Source organism: Stigmatopora argus, chromosome 4, assembly GCF_051989625.1.
Source record: "Stigmatopora argus isolate UIUO_Sarg chromosome 4, RoL_Sarg_1.0, whole genome shotgun sequence".
Lineage (NCBI taxonomy): Eukaryota > Metazoa > Chordata > Actinopteri > Syngnathiformes > Syngnathidae > Stigmatopora > Stigmatopora argus.
The window spans coordinates 21,631,242-21,645,650 of record NC_135390.1 but is presented as its reverse complement, the minus strand read 5'-3'; the positions used below and the strand labels follow the sequence as shown (position 1 = coordinate 21,645,650).

The 14,409-nt window shown below is 41.2% G+C and overlaps 4 protein-coding genes across 4 annotated transcripts; all 4 read left to right on the top strand.

Annotated features, from left to right (window-relative positions):
- The first annotated feature begins 1,524 nt into the window (after positions 1 to 1,524).
- Positions 1,525 to 2,725, top strand: LOC144073526 (olfactory receptor 4M1-like). Its single transcript, XM_077599453.1, has one exon. The coding sequence runs from the start codon at positions 1,549 to 1,551 to the stop codon at positions 2,668 to 2,670; it is 1,122 nt and encodes a 373-aa protein (XP_077455579.1). The 5' UTR covers positions 1,525 to 1,548; the 3' UTR covers positions 2,671 to 2,725.
- Positions 2,726 to 4,504: 1,779 nt separating this feature from the next.
- On the top strand, positions 4,505 to 6,293 carry LOC144072666 (olfactory receptor 6N2-like). The gene has a single exon (XM_077597837.1). It carries the CDS (start codon positions 5,093 to 5,095, stop codon positions 6,236 to 6,238), a length of 1,146 nt encoding a protein of 381 aa, XP_077453963.1. The 5' UTR covers positions 4,505 to 5,092; the 3' UTR covers positions 6,239 to 6,293.
- A 1,327-nt stretch (positions 6,294 to 7,620) lies between these two features.
- On the top strand, positions 7,621 to 9,810 carry LOC144072667 (olfactory receptor 4M1-like). Its single transcript, XM_077597838.1, has one exon. It carries the CDS (start codon positions 8,631 to 8,633, stop codon positions 9,756 to 9,758), a length of 1,128 nt encoding a protein of 375 aa, XP_077453964.1. The 5' UTR covers positions 7,621 to 8,630; the 3' UTR covers positions 9,759 to 9,810.
- A 1,158-nt stretch (positions 9,811 to 10,968) lies between these two features.
- LOC144072668 (olfactory receptor 6N2-like) lies at positions 10,969 to 12,518 on the top strand. Its single transcript, XM_077597839.1, has one exon. The coding sequence runs from the start codon at positions 11,069 to 11,071 to the stop codon at positions 11,990 to 11,992; it is 924 nt and encodes a 307-aa protein (XP_077453965.1). The 5' UTR covers positions 10,969 to 11,068; the 3' UTR covers positions 11,993 to 12,518.
- Positions 12,519 to 14,409: the final 1,891 nt, after the last annotated feature.

Sequence of the window (14,409 nt, the reverse complement as noted above, 5' to 3'; positions counted from 1 at the left end):
TGTTGTTGTTATTCCTACTTATTATGTTGGCTACTGATTTATTTACAACTTATTTCTTGATTATTTATTATTTGTTTATTGTTTTTTGTGCACTTCCCTACTTGTTGACTACTTATTTATTTTTTATTATTATTTAAAAAAAATATCTTAATTTTTTGACTTCTGTGCTGAGTCCTAGTAGCAAGCGGGGGAAAGGGGCGTGGCTTCTGCTTGCGAATTTCGGCATGGATTTTCACATTTTTATGAACTTTAAAAAAATATATTATTATTATTTTTTACTTCAGTGCTGAGTCCTAGTAGCAAGCGGAGGAAAGGGGAGTGGCTTCCACTTGCGAGTCACATTTTTATGAACTTTAAAAAATATATATTATTATTATTTATTAATTTTACTTGTTGTGAGATTTTCAACCAGGACGCAACGCTACCGTGACAATTTCAAAATAAAATAACATATATGAGAAATTTATTTACATTTTGGGGGATTTTGTGACTTGGATCTTTTCATTCATTTTCTGAACCACTTACCCACGCAAGGGTCACGGGGGGTGCTGGAGCCTATCCCAGCTAACGATTGGTGGGCACAAGGAGATGAACAACCATTTACGCTAAAACAATTTAGCCTGTTAGGCATCTAGCCTAGCATGCATGTTTTTGGGATGTGGGAGAAAAGCAGAGTACCCGGAGAAAACCCATGCAAGCCCAGGGAGAACATGCAAACTCCACACAGGTGGAATGACCTGGATTCAAACCCAGGACCACTAAACTGTGAGGCCAACACGCCAACCACTCGTTCACCGGGCCTTCTAGCTTTTAATTAAAGTAATTTAGCATACAATTAGCCTAGCATGCCTGTCTATGGAATGTGGAAAGAAACCAGAGTACCCACAAGGAACCCACGCAGGCCCAGGGAGAACATGCAAACTCCACACAATGAGGACTGACCTGGATTCGAACCTAGGACCCCTGAACTGCGAGGCCAAAACGCCGACCACTTGCACACCGGGCCTCCTGGTTTAAACGAAAGCAATTTAGCATGCAATTATCTAGCATGTCTTTGGAATGTGTAAAAGGAAACCAGAGTACCCACAAGGAACCCACGCAGGCCCAGGGAGAACATGCAAACTCCACACAATTAGGACTGACCTGGATTTGAACCCAGGACCCCTGAACTGCGAGGCCAAAACGCCGACCACTTGTACACTGGGCCTCCTAGGTTTAAACAAAAGCAATTTAGCATGCAATTAGCCTAACATATCTTTGGAATGTGGAAAAGGAAACCAGAATACCCACAAGGAACCCACGCAGGCCCAGGGAGAACATGCAAACTCCACACAATGAGGACTGACCTGGATTCGAACCCAGGACCCTTGAACTGCGAGACCGCCACACTAACCACGCATCACCGGACCACCTATGTTTAAGAGAGAATAAAAACAAGAAAAACATGAAACGGGGAAGAACCACAGTATACACAAAAAAGAGCCAAAATCGGGAGCCGCATGCGGCTCGAGAGCTCGTTGAAAATATGCAAAAATTGCAAAAAACACCATGTTTTTCTTCCACATCAACATCGCTCGCCGTCAGAATTCCGCCTTGGGGGCGGGGCTTCAGAGTCACCCCAGCAAAAATAAGGAACACCTCGCCGCCCCGACGACCAATCACCAGCCATCGCCCCCCCCTCGTCCTTCACCGAACGTCTTCATCTACCCGTCGCCAGCACCCCTGGCGGCACTCGACCATGTCGCCATGGCGCAATGGAACGGAACCATGACGCTGGTTCTCGGCGGCTACGTGGACTTGGAGAAGTTCCGCTACCTTTACTTCTCGCTGTGGGTGCTCTTCTACTTCCTGATCGTGTCGTCCAATTGCGTCATCATCTACGTGGTGAAGATCCACCCCAGCCTCCACGAGCCCATGTACGTCTTCATCGCGGCGTTGTCCCTCAACTCCATTTTGCTCAGCACCACCGTCTACCCCAAACTCATGGTAGACGTCCTGTCCCGCCGACAGGTCGCCTCCTACTCGGAGTGTCTGTTCCAGGTTTTCATCTTCTACAGCCTCGCCACCGCCGATTTAATGCTCCTGACCACCATGGCGTACGACCGCTACGTGTCCATCTGCCGACCGCTGCAGTACGCCACCGTGATGGGGAAAACGCGGGTGTGCGTCTTCTTGGCCCTGGCCTGGTTCCTCCCCGCCTGCTTCATCGCGGTTGTCATCATCCTTCAGTCCAGACAAAAACTCTGCAGCTTCGTTTTAGAGGGGATTTTTTGCAACACCACGGTGGTCAAAGTTCACTGCTCGAACCCCATGCACCTGGTGGCACTGGGCTGCTTCGGCATCATCAACGTAGTCTTCCTCCCCATGGTCTTCATCCTCTTCACCTACGTCAGGATCTTCTGGGTGGCGTTCCGCAGCCGCGGGGAAGTTCGCGCCAAGGCCGTCGAAACGTGTCTGCCGCACGTGATGGTTTTGATCCTGTTCACCTTTTTTATTATCCTCGACCTCATGGTGGCCGTGGTGGAGATCAAGTTGTCCAAAATTCTGCGCCTCATTTTGAGCCTGCAAATATTAGTGTACAATCCGTTGTTGAATCCCATCATTTACGGACTGAAGATGAAGGAAATCTGGAAACGCATCAAAAGATTGGCGCCCTTGAGCAACAAATAGACGGGTTGCGTTTCGTTTTAATGGCAGTTCTATTCAATAAAAGTGATTCAATACCTGTTGCCGTCCGTCTCTTTACTTTGTGTACTTCGAGCGTCCTTTCACTTCATCCAGGCTGTCATTCGATATCTGTTAATCCGGTTAAATGACAAACGCGCTCATGTGAATATACATTATTTTGATAAAGTATCTAGCTGTTATTTTAATAATGCATCTACCTGTCTAAGTCAAATTAGATGAACATTTGAGAAACCAAAAATAAATGTGTGTGTTAGACAATTATTTGGATCATAATTAAATCGGTGTTATTATATTTCAATCTGTTGTTTGTGGAGATAATTAATGTGACCACTTATTCATATTGACTACTACTTATTATATTGACTATATTTTTTTTAAATCATTTAACCTTTTGCTTGTTTGTTGTTGTTATTCCTACTTATTATGTTGGCTACTGATTTATTGATGACTTATTTGTTATATATTTAATATTTGTTGTCATTATTCATTATTTTGTGTTTGTTGTTATTTGTGCACTTCCCTACTTTACTACTTAATTTTGTAAATCTATTATCTGTTTGTTTGTTGTTGTTATTCCTACTTATTATGTTGGCTACTGATTTATTTATGACTTGTTTCTTGATTATTTTTTAATTATTTGTCATTCATTATTTTTTGTTTATTGTTATTTGTGCACTTCCCTACTTTACTACTTAATTTTTTTAATCATTTATCTGTTTGTTTGTTGTTGTTATTCCTACTTATTATGTTGGCTACTGATTTATTGATGACTTATTTGTTATATATTTAATATTTGTTGTCATTATTCATTATTTTTTGTTTGTTGTTATTTGTGCACTTGCCTCCTTCTTTATGTTATTGACTACTTATTTTATTTTTTATTAAATCATTTATCTGTTTGTTTGTTGTTATTCCTACTTATTATGTTGGCTACTGATTTATTTACAACTTATTTCTTGATTATTTATTTATTATTTGTTGTCATTATTCATTTTTTGTCTATTCTTACTTGTGCACTTCCCTACTTATTTATTTTGTTGACTACTTATTTATTATAAATATTTTTTAAATCATTTATCTGTTTGTTTGTTGTAGTTATTCCTACTTATTATGTTGGCTACTGATTTATTTACAACTTATTTCTTGATTATTTATTATTTGTTTATTGTTTTTTGTGCACTTCCCTACTTGTTGACTACTTATTTATGTATCATTATTATTTTTAAAAAATATCTTAATTTTTTTACTTCTGTGCTGAGTCCTAGTAGCAAGCGGGGGAAAGGGGCGTGGCTTCTGCATGCGAATTTCGGCATGGATTTTCACATTTGTATGAACTTTAAAAATATATATATATATTTTTTTTCTTCAGTGCTGAGTCCTAGTAGCAAGCGGAGGAAAGGGGAGTGGCTTCCACTTGCGAGTTTCACATTTTTATGATCTTTAAAAAATATATATTATTATTATTTATCTATTTTACTTGAGATTTTCAACCAGGACACAACGCTACCGTGACAATTTCAAAATAAAATAACATATATGAGAAATTTATTTACATTTTGGGGGATTTCGTGACTTGGATCTTTTCATTCATTCATTTTCTGAACCACTTACCCACGCAAGGGTCACGGGGGGTGCTGGAGCCTATCCCAGCTAACGATTGGTGGGCACAAGGAGATGAACAACCATTTACGCTAAAACAATTTAGCCTGTTAGGCATCTAGCCTAGCATGCATGTTTTTGGGATGTGGGAGAAAAGCAGAGTACCCGGAGAAAACCCATGCAAGCCCAGGGAGAACATGCAAACTCCACACAGGTGGAATGACCTGGATTCAAACCCAGGACCCCTAAACTGCAAGGCCAACACGCCAACCACTAGTTCACCGGGCCTTTTAAGTAAAGTAATTTAGCATACAATTAGCCTAGCATGCCTGTCTTTGGAATGTGGAAAGAAACAAGTGTACCCTGGAAAAACCCACGCAGGCCCAGGGAGAACATGCGAACTTCACACAATGAGGACTGACCTGGATTCGAACCCAGGACCCCTGAACTGCGAGGCCAAAACGCCGACCACTTGTACACTGGGCCTCCTAGGTTTAAACAAAAGCAATTTAGCATGCAATTAGTCTAACATATCTTTGGAATGTGGAAAAGGAAACCAGAATACCCACAAGGAACCCACGCATGCCCAGGGAGAACATGCAAACTCCACACAATGAGGTCTGACCTGGATTCGAACCCAGGACCCTTGAACTGCAAGACCGCCACACTAACCACGCATCACCGGACCACCTGGTTTAAGACAGAATAAAAACAAGAAAAACATGAAACGGGGCAAAGAACCACAGTATACACAAAAAAGAGCCAAAATCGGGAGCCGCATGCGGCTCGAGAGCTCGTTGAAAATATGCAAAAATTGCAAAAAACACTCCATGTTTTTCTTCAACATCAACATCGCTCGCCGTCAGAATTCCGCCTTCGGGGCGGGGCTTCAGTCACCCCAGCAAAAATAAGGAACACCTCGCCGCCCCAACGACCAATCACCAGCCATCGCCCCCCCCCTCGTCCTTCACCGAACGTCTTTATCTACCCGTCGCCAGCACCCCTGGCGGCACTCGACCATGTCGCCATGGCGCAATGGAACGGAACCACGACGCTGGTTCTCGGCGGCTACGTGGACTTGGAGACGTTCCGCTACCTTTACTTCTCGCTGTGGGTGCTCTTCTACTTCCTGATCGTGTCGTCCAATTGCGTCATCATCTACGTGGTGAAGATCCACCCCAGCCTCCACGAGCCCATGTACGTCTTCATCGCGGCGTTGTCCCTCAACTCCATTTTGATCAGCACCACCGTCTACCCCAAACTCATGGTGGACGTCCTCTCCCGCCGACAGGTCGCCTCCTACTCGGGGTGTCTGTTGCAGGTTTTCATTTTCTACAGCTTGGCCGCCACCGATTTAATGCTCCTGTCCACCATGGCTTACGACCGCTACGTGTCCATCTGCCGACCGCTGCAGTACGCCATCGTGATGGGGAAAACGCGGGTGTGCGTCTACTTGGCCCTGGCCTGGTTCCTCCCCGCCTGCTTCGTCGCGGTTGTCATCATCCTTCAGTCCCAACAAAAACTCATCGGCTTGGTTTTAGAGGGGATTTTTTGCAACACCACGGTGGCCAAAGTTCACAGCAAGAACCCCACGTTCCTGGTGGTGCTGATCTTCTTCGGCATCATCAACGTAGTCTTCCTCCCCATGGTCTTCATCCTCTTCACCTACGTCAGGATCTTCCGGGTGGCGTTCCGCAGCCGCGGGGAAGTTCGCGCCAAGGCCGTCGAAACGTGTCTACCGCACGTGATGGTTTTGATCCTGTTCACCTTTTTTATTATCCTCGACCTCATGGTGGCCGTGGTGGAGATCAAGTTGTCCAAAATTCTGCGCCTCATTTTGAGCCTGCAAATATTAGTGTACAATCCGTTGTTGAATCCCATCATTTACGGGCTGAAGATGAAGGAAATCTGGAAACGCATCAAAAGATTGGCGCCCTTGAGCAACAAATAGACGGGTTGCGTTTCGTTTTAATGGCAGTTCTATTCAATAAAAGTGATTCAATACCTGTTGTTGTCTACTTCGAGCGTCCTTTCACTTCATCCAGGCTGTCATTCGATATCTGTTAATCCGGTTAAATGACAAACGCGCTCATGTGAATATACATTATTTTGATAAAGTATCTAGCTGTTATTTTAATAATGCATCTACCTGTCTAAGTCAAATTAGATGAACATTTGAGAAACCAAAAATAAGTGTGTGTGTGTGTTAGACAATTATTTGGATCATAATTAAATCGGTGTTATTATATTTCAATCTGTTGTTTGTGGAGATAATTAATGTGACCACTTATTCATATTGACTATATATTTTTTTTTAAATCATTTAACCTTTTGCTTGTTTGTTGTTGTTATTCCTACTTATTATGTTGGCTACTGATTTATTTACAACTTATTTCTTGATTATTCATTTATTATTTGTTGTCATTATTCATTGATATTTTTTGTTTATTGTTGTTATTTGTGCACTTCCCTACTTTACTACTTAATTTTTTAAATCATTTATCTGTTTGTTTGTTGTTGTTATTCCTACTTATTATGTTGGCTACTGACTTATTGATGAATTATTTGTTTTTTATTTAATATTTGTTGTCATTATTTTTTGTTTGTTGTTATTTGTGCACTTACCTCCTTCTTTATGTTATTGACTACTTATTTTATTTTTTATTAAATCATTTATCTGTTTGTTTGTTGTTGTTATTCCTCCTTATTATGTTGGCTACTGATTTATTTACAACTTATTTCTTGATTATTTATTTATTATTTGTTGTCATTATTCATTTTTTGTCTATTGTTACTTGTGCACTTCCCTACTTATTTATTTAGTTGACTATTTATTTATTATAAATATTTTTTAAATCATTTATCTGTTTGTTTGTTGTAGTTAATCCTACTTATTATGTTGGCTACTGATTTATTTACAACTTATTTATTGATTATTTATTATTTGTTTATTGTTTTTTGTGCACTTCCCTACTTGTTGACTACTTATTTATTTATTATTATGATTTTAAAAAAAATATCTTAATTTTTTTACTTCTGTGCTGAGTCCTAGTAGCAAGCGGGGGAAAGGGGCGTGGCTTCTGCTTGCGAATTTCGGCATGGATTTTCACATTTTTATGAACTTTAAAAAAATATATTATTATTATTTTTTACTTGTTGTGAGATTTTCAACCAGGACGCAACGCTACCGTGACAATTTCAAAATAAAATAACGGATATGAGAAATGTATTTACATTTTGGGGGATTTCGTGACTTGGATCTTTTCATTCATTCATTTTCTGAACCACTTACCCACGCAAGGGTCACGGGGGGTGCTGGAGCCAATCCCAGCTAACGATTAGTGGGCAGCCAATCACAGGGCACAAGGTTATGAACAACCATTTACACTAACACAATTTAGACTGTTAGGCATCTAGCCTAGCATGCATGTTTTTGGGATGTGGGAGTAAAGCAGAGTACCCGGAGAAAACCCATGCAAGCCCAGGGAGAACATGCAAACTCCACACAGGTGGAATGACCTGGATTCAAACCCAGGACCCCTAAACTGTGAGGCCAACACGCCAACCACTCGTTCACCGGGCCTTCTAGCTTTTAATTAAAGTAATTTAGCATACAATTAGCCTAGCATGCCTGTCTTTGGCATGTGGGAGGAAGCCCGAGTACCCAGATAAAACCTATGCAGGCCCAGGGAGAACATGCAAACTCCACACAGGTGGACTGAGCTGGATTTGACCCCAGGACCCCTGAACTGTGAGGCCAACACGCTAACCACTCGTCTGCTGGGCCTCCTAGCTTTTGGCTAAAGTAATTTAGCATACAATTAGCCTAGCATGCCTGTCTATGGAATGTGGAAAGAAACCAGAGTACCTGCAAGAAACCCATGCAGGCCCAGGGAGAACATGCAAACTCCACACAATGAGGACTGACCTGGATTCGAACCCAGGACCCTTGAACTGCAAGACCGCCACACTAACCACGCATCACCGGACCACCTGGTTTAAGACAGAATAAAAACAAGAGAAACATGAAACGAGGCAAAGAACCACAGTAATTATTGTGGAAAAGGAAACCAGAATACCCACAAGGAACCCACGCAGGCCCAGGGAGAACATGCAAACTCCACACAATGAGGACTGACCTGGATTCGAAGCCAGGACCCTTGAACTGCGAGACCGCCACACTAACCACGCATCACCGGACCACCTATGTTTAAGACAGAATAAAAACAAGAAAAACATGAAACGGGGAAGAACCACAGTATACACAAAAAATGCTAAGTAGCAAAGAGCTACAATCGGGAGCCGCATGCGGCTCGAGAGCCAGCTAGTTAAAATATGCAAAAATGGCAAAAAAACACCATGTTTTTCTTCAATTTCCTAACCTTGCATCACCCATCAACATCGCTCGCCGTCAGAATCCCACCTCGGGGGCGGGGCTTCGGAGCAAAGATAAGGAACACCTCGCCGCCCCGACGACCAATCGCCAGCCATCGGGCCCCCCCTTCTTCACCGAACATCTTCATCTACCCGTCGCAAGCACCCCCGCCATGGCGCCATGGAACGGAACCACGTCGCTGGTCCTCGGCGGCTACGTGAACGTGGAGAAGTTCCGCTACCTTTACTTCTCGCTGTGGGTGCTCTTCTACTTCCTGATCGTGTCGTCCAATTGCGTCATCATCTACGTGGTGAAGATCCACCCCAGCCTCCACGAGCCCATGTACGTCTTCATCGCGGCGTTGTCCCTCAACTCCATTTTGATCAGCACCACCGTCTACCCCAAACTCATGGTGGACGTCCTCTCCCGCCGACAGGTCGCCTCCTACTCGGGGTGTCTGTTGCAGGTTTTCATCTTCTACTGCTTGGCCGCCACCGATTTAATGCTCCTGTCCACCATGGCGTACGACCGCTACGTGTCCATCTGCCGACCGCTGCAGTACGCCACCCTGATGGGGAAAACGCGGGTGTGCGTCTTCTTGGCCCTGGCCTGGCTCCTCCCCGCCTGCCACGTCTCGGTTTCCGTCATCCTTCAGTCCAAACAAAAACTCTGTGGCTTGGTTTTAGAGGGGATTTTTTGCAACACCACGGTGGTCAAAGTTCACTGCTCGAACCCCATGCACCTGGTGGCGCTGGGCTTCGTCGGCATCACCAACATGGCCGTCCTCCCCATGGTTTTCATCCTTTTCACCTACGTCAGGATTTTCCGGGTGGCCTTTCGCAGCCGCGGGGAAGTTCGCGCCAAGGCCGTCGAAACGTGTCTACCGCACGTGATGGTTTTGATCCTGTTCACCGTTTTTATTATCCTCGACGTCATGGTGGGCTTGGTGGAGATCAGGTTGTCCAAAATGATGCGCCTCTTTCTGAACCTGCAAATATTAGTGTACAATCCGTTGTTTAATCCCATCATTTACGGGCTGAAGATGAAGGAAATCTGGAAACGCATCAAAAGATTAGCGCCCTTGAGCAACAAATAGACGGGTTGCGTTTCGTTTTAATGGCAGTTCTATTCAATAAAGGTGATTCAATACCTGTTGCCGTCTGTCTCTTTACTTTGTGTACTTCGAGCGTCCTTTCACTTCATCCGAGCTGTAATTCGATAACGGTTAATCCGGTTAAATGACAAACACGCTCGTGAGAGCATGTGAATATATTATTTTGATAAAGTATCTAACTGTTATTTTAATAATGCATCTGTTCATTAAGTACATCTGCCAAGTCAAATTAGAGGAACATTTGAGAAATCAAAAATAAGTGTGTGTGTGTGTGTGTGTGTGTGTGTGTGTGTGTGTGTTATCATATTTCAATCTGTTGTTTATGGAGATAATGGAAATATGTGACCACTTATTCATATTGACTACTACTTATTATAGACTATACTAATTTATTTATTCATTTTAAATCATTTATCTGTTTGTTTGTTGTTGTTATTCCTACTTATTATGTTGGCTACTGATTTCTTTACAACTTGTTTCTTGATTATTTATTTTTATGAACTTTAAAATATATATATATATATATATATATAGATATAGATATAGATATATTTTTTTCTTCAGTGCTGAGTTCTAGTAGCAAGCCGAGGAAAGGGGTGTGGCTTCCGCCTGCGAGTTTCACATTTTTGTGAACTTAAAAATATATATATATATATTATTATTTTTTACTTCTGTGCTGAGTCCTAGTAGCTAGGATTTGAACCCACGACCCCTGAACTGTGAGGCCAACCACTCGTCCATTGGGCCTCCTAGCTTTTAACAAAAGCAATTTAGCATACAATTAGCCTAGCATGCCTGTGTTTGGAATGTGGAAGCTAACCAGAGTACCTGCAAGAATATCACGCAGGCCACGAGCAAACTCCACACAGGTGGACTGACCTGGATTCGAACCCACGACCCCCGAACTGCGAGACCGCCGCGCTAACCACTCATCACCGGACCACCTATGTTTAAGACAGAATAAAAACAAGAAAAACATGAAACGGGGAAGAACCACAGTATACACAAAAAATGCTAAGTAGCAAAGAGCTACAATCGGGAGCCGCATGCGGCTCGAGAGCCAGCTAGGTAAAATATGCAAAAATTGCAAAAAAAACACCATTGTTTTTCTTCAATTTCCTAACCTTGCATCACCCATCAACATCGCTCGCCGTCAGAATCCCACCTTGGGGGGCGGGGCTTCGGAGCAAAGATAAGGAACACCTCGCCGCCCTGACGACCAATCGCCAGCCATCGGGCCCCCCCCGTTCTTCACCCAACATCTTCATCTACCCGTCGCAAGCACCCCCGCCATGCCGCCATGGAACGGAACCACGACGCTGGTCCTCGGCGGCTACGTGGACTTGGAGACGTTCCGCTACCTTTACTTCTCGCTGTGGGTGCTCTTCTACTTCCTGATCTTGTCGTCCAATTGCGTCATCATCTACGTGGTGAAGATCCACCCCAGCCTCCACGAGCCCATGTACGTCTTCATCGCGGCGTTGTCCCTCAACTCCATTTTGTTCAGCACCACCGTCTACCCCAAACTCATGGTAGACGTCCTCTCCCGCCGACAGGTCGCCTCCTACTCGGGGTGTCTGTTGCAGGTTTTCATTTTCTACAGCTTGGCCGCCACCGATTTAATGCTCCTGACCACCATGGCGTACGACCGCTACGTGTCCATCTGCCAACCGCTGCAGTACGCCATCGTGATGGGGAAAACGCGGGTGTGCGTCTACTTGGCCCTGGCCTGGTTCCTCCCTGCCTGCTTCATCTCGGTTGCCATCATCCTTCAGTCCAGACAAAAACTCATCGGCTTGGTTTTAGAGGGGATTTTTTGCAACACCACGGTGGCCAAAGTTCACAGCAAGAAACCCACGTATGTGGTGGTGCTGAGCTTCTTCGGCATCATCAACGTAGTCTTCCTCCCCATGGTCTTCATCCTCTTCACCTACGTCAGGATCTTCCGGGTGGCGTTCCGCAGCCGCGGGGAAGTTCGCGCCAAAGCCGTCGAAACGTGTCTACCGCACGTGATGGTTTTGATCCTGTTCACCTTTTTTATTATCCTTGACACGTTGGTGGCTGTGGTGGAGATCAAGTTGTCCAAAATTCTGCGCCTCATTTTGAGCCTGCAAATATTAGTGTACAATCCGTTGTTGAATCCCATCATTTACGGGCTGAAGATGAAGGAAATCTGGAAACGCATCAAAAGATTGGGGCCCTTGAGCAACAAATAGACGGGTTGCGTTTCGTTTTAATGGCAGTTCAATTCAATAAAAGTGATTCAATACCTGTTGCCGTCCGTCTCTTTACTTTGTGTACTTCGAGCGTCCTTTCACTTAATCCCAGCTGTAATTCGATATCGGTTAATCCGGTTAAATGACAAACGCGCTCATGTGAATACATTATTTTGATAAAGTATCTAGCTGTTATTTTAATAATGCATCTACCTGTCTAAGTCAAATTAGATGAACATTTGAGAAACCAAAAATAAATGTGTGTGTGTGTTAGACAATTATTTGGATCATAATTAAATCGGTGTTATTATATTTCAATCTGTTGTTTGTGGAGAAAATTAATGTGACTACTTATTCATATTGACTACTACTTATTATATTGACTATATATATTTTTTAAATCATTTAACCTTTTGCTTGTTTGTTGTTATTATTCCTACTTATTATGTTGGCTACTGATTTATTTATGACTTGTTTCTTGATTATTTTTTAATTATTTGTCATTATTCATTGATATTTTTTGTTTGTTGTTATTTGTGCACTTCCCTACTTTACTACTTAATTTTTTTAATCATTTATCTGTTTGTTTGTTGTTGTTATTCCTCAGTCAGAAAGTCAAATTAGATGAACATTTGAGACATAAAAAATAAGTGTGTGTGTGTTAGACAATTATTTGGATCATACTTAAACATATTTCAATCTGTTGTTTATGGAGATAATTGAGATATGTGACCACTTATTCATATTGACTATACCATTTTTTTAAATCATTTATCTGTTTGTTTGTTGTTGTTATTCCTACTTATGTTGGCTACTGATTTATTTATGACTTATTTGTTGATTATTTATTCCTTATTTGTTGTCATTATTCTTTGTTTTTTGTTTATTGTTGTTATTTGTGCACTTCCCTACTTATTTCTGTTATTGACTACTTTAAAAAAAATCATTTATCTGTTTGTTTGTTGTTGTTATTCCTACTTATGTTTGCTACTGATTTATTTATGACTTATTTGTTGATTATTTATTATTTGTTATTATTCATTGATTATTCTTCATTTGTGGTTGTTTTTGTGCACTTCCCTACTTATTTATTTATTATTATTTTTTATCATTTATCTTATTTCTTGATTTATTTATTTATTTGTTGTCATTATTCATTGATTATTTTTTGTTTGTTGTTATTTGTGCACTTCCCTACTTGTTGACTACTTATTTATTTATTATTATTATTTAAAAAATATTATTATTGTTTTTTTACTTCTGTGCTAATTTATTTCTTTATTTTTTAAATAATGTATCTGTTTGTTGTTATTCCTACTTATTATGTTGGCTACTGATTTATTTATGACTTATTTGTTGATTATTTATTCATTATTTGTTGTCATTATTCATTGATTATTTTTTGTTTGTTTTTATTTGTACACTTCCCTACTTATTTATGTTGTTGACTACTTATTATTATTATTTTATTATTGTTATTTTCTATCATTTATCTTTTTGTTTGTTGTTGTTATTCTTACTTATTAGGTTGACTACTTATGTCTTGATTAGTTATTTATTATTTGTTGCTATTAATCATTGATTATTTTTTTTGTTTATTGTTATTTTTTGTGCACTTCCCTACTCATTTATTTATTGTTATCATTTATTTGTCTGTTTGTTTGTCGCTGTTTGTGCACTTCGTGGTGGGGTTTTAAATCTCATTATACTTGTATAATAATAATAATAATAATAATCAAAGGAATCAATTCAAGTCAGTTCAAAAGATTAAATCATGTGTGTCATGAAATTAAATTGGGTTACAAAATGGGTTTCAAATGAATAAACTCTTATTGCAAATTATTACCATTTAGTCTGTTTACAAACATGTTTCCTAACAATACGGTACATTTTTTGGGGGGCCACCGGTAAACGTTTTGCAAGCTAGCACTTATTACTGTAATATTTTTTTAATAGAGAAAATCCGCCATGCACGGAGTTCGCGAAAGTCGAACCGTGAAATGGCGAGGGAACACTGCACAATGGTTTGAAAACTACAGTAATCCCTCGATTATCGCGGTTAATGTCGACCAGACATGGCCGCAATAAACGAAAAATCGCAAAGTAGGGTCACCCCTATTTTAAAAAATGTATATATTTTTTTACTTCAGTGCTGAGTTCTAGTAGCAAGCGGAGAAAAGGGGAGTGGCTTCCGCTTGCCAGTTTCAGCATGGATTTTCACATTTTTATGAACTTTAAAAATATATATATATATAACTTCTGTGCTGAGTCCTAGTAGCAACCGGAGGAAAGGGGAGTGGCTTCCGCTTGTGAGTTTTACATTTTTATGAACTTTAAAAAATATATATATATTATTATTATTTTTTTTACTTCTGTGCTGAGTCCTAGTAGCAAGCGGAGAAAAGGGGAGTGGCTTC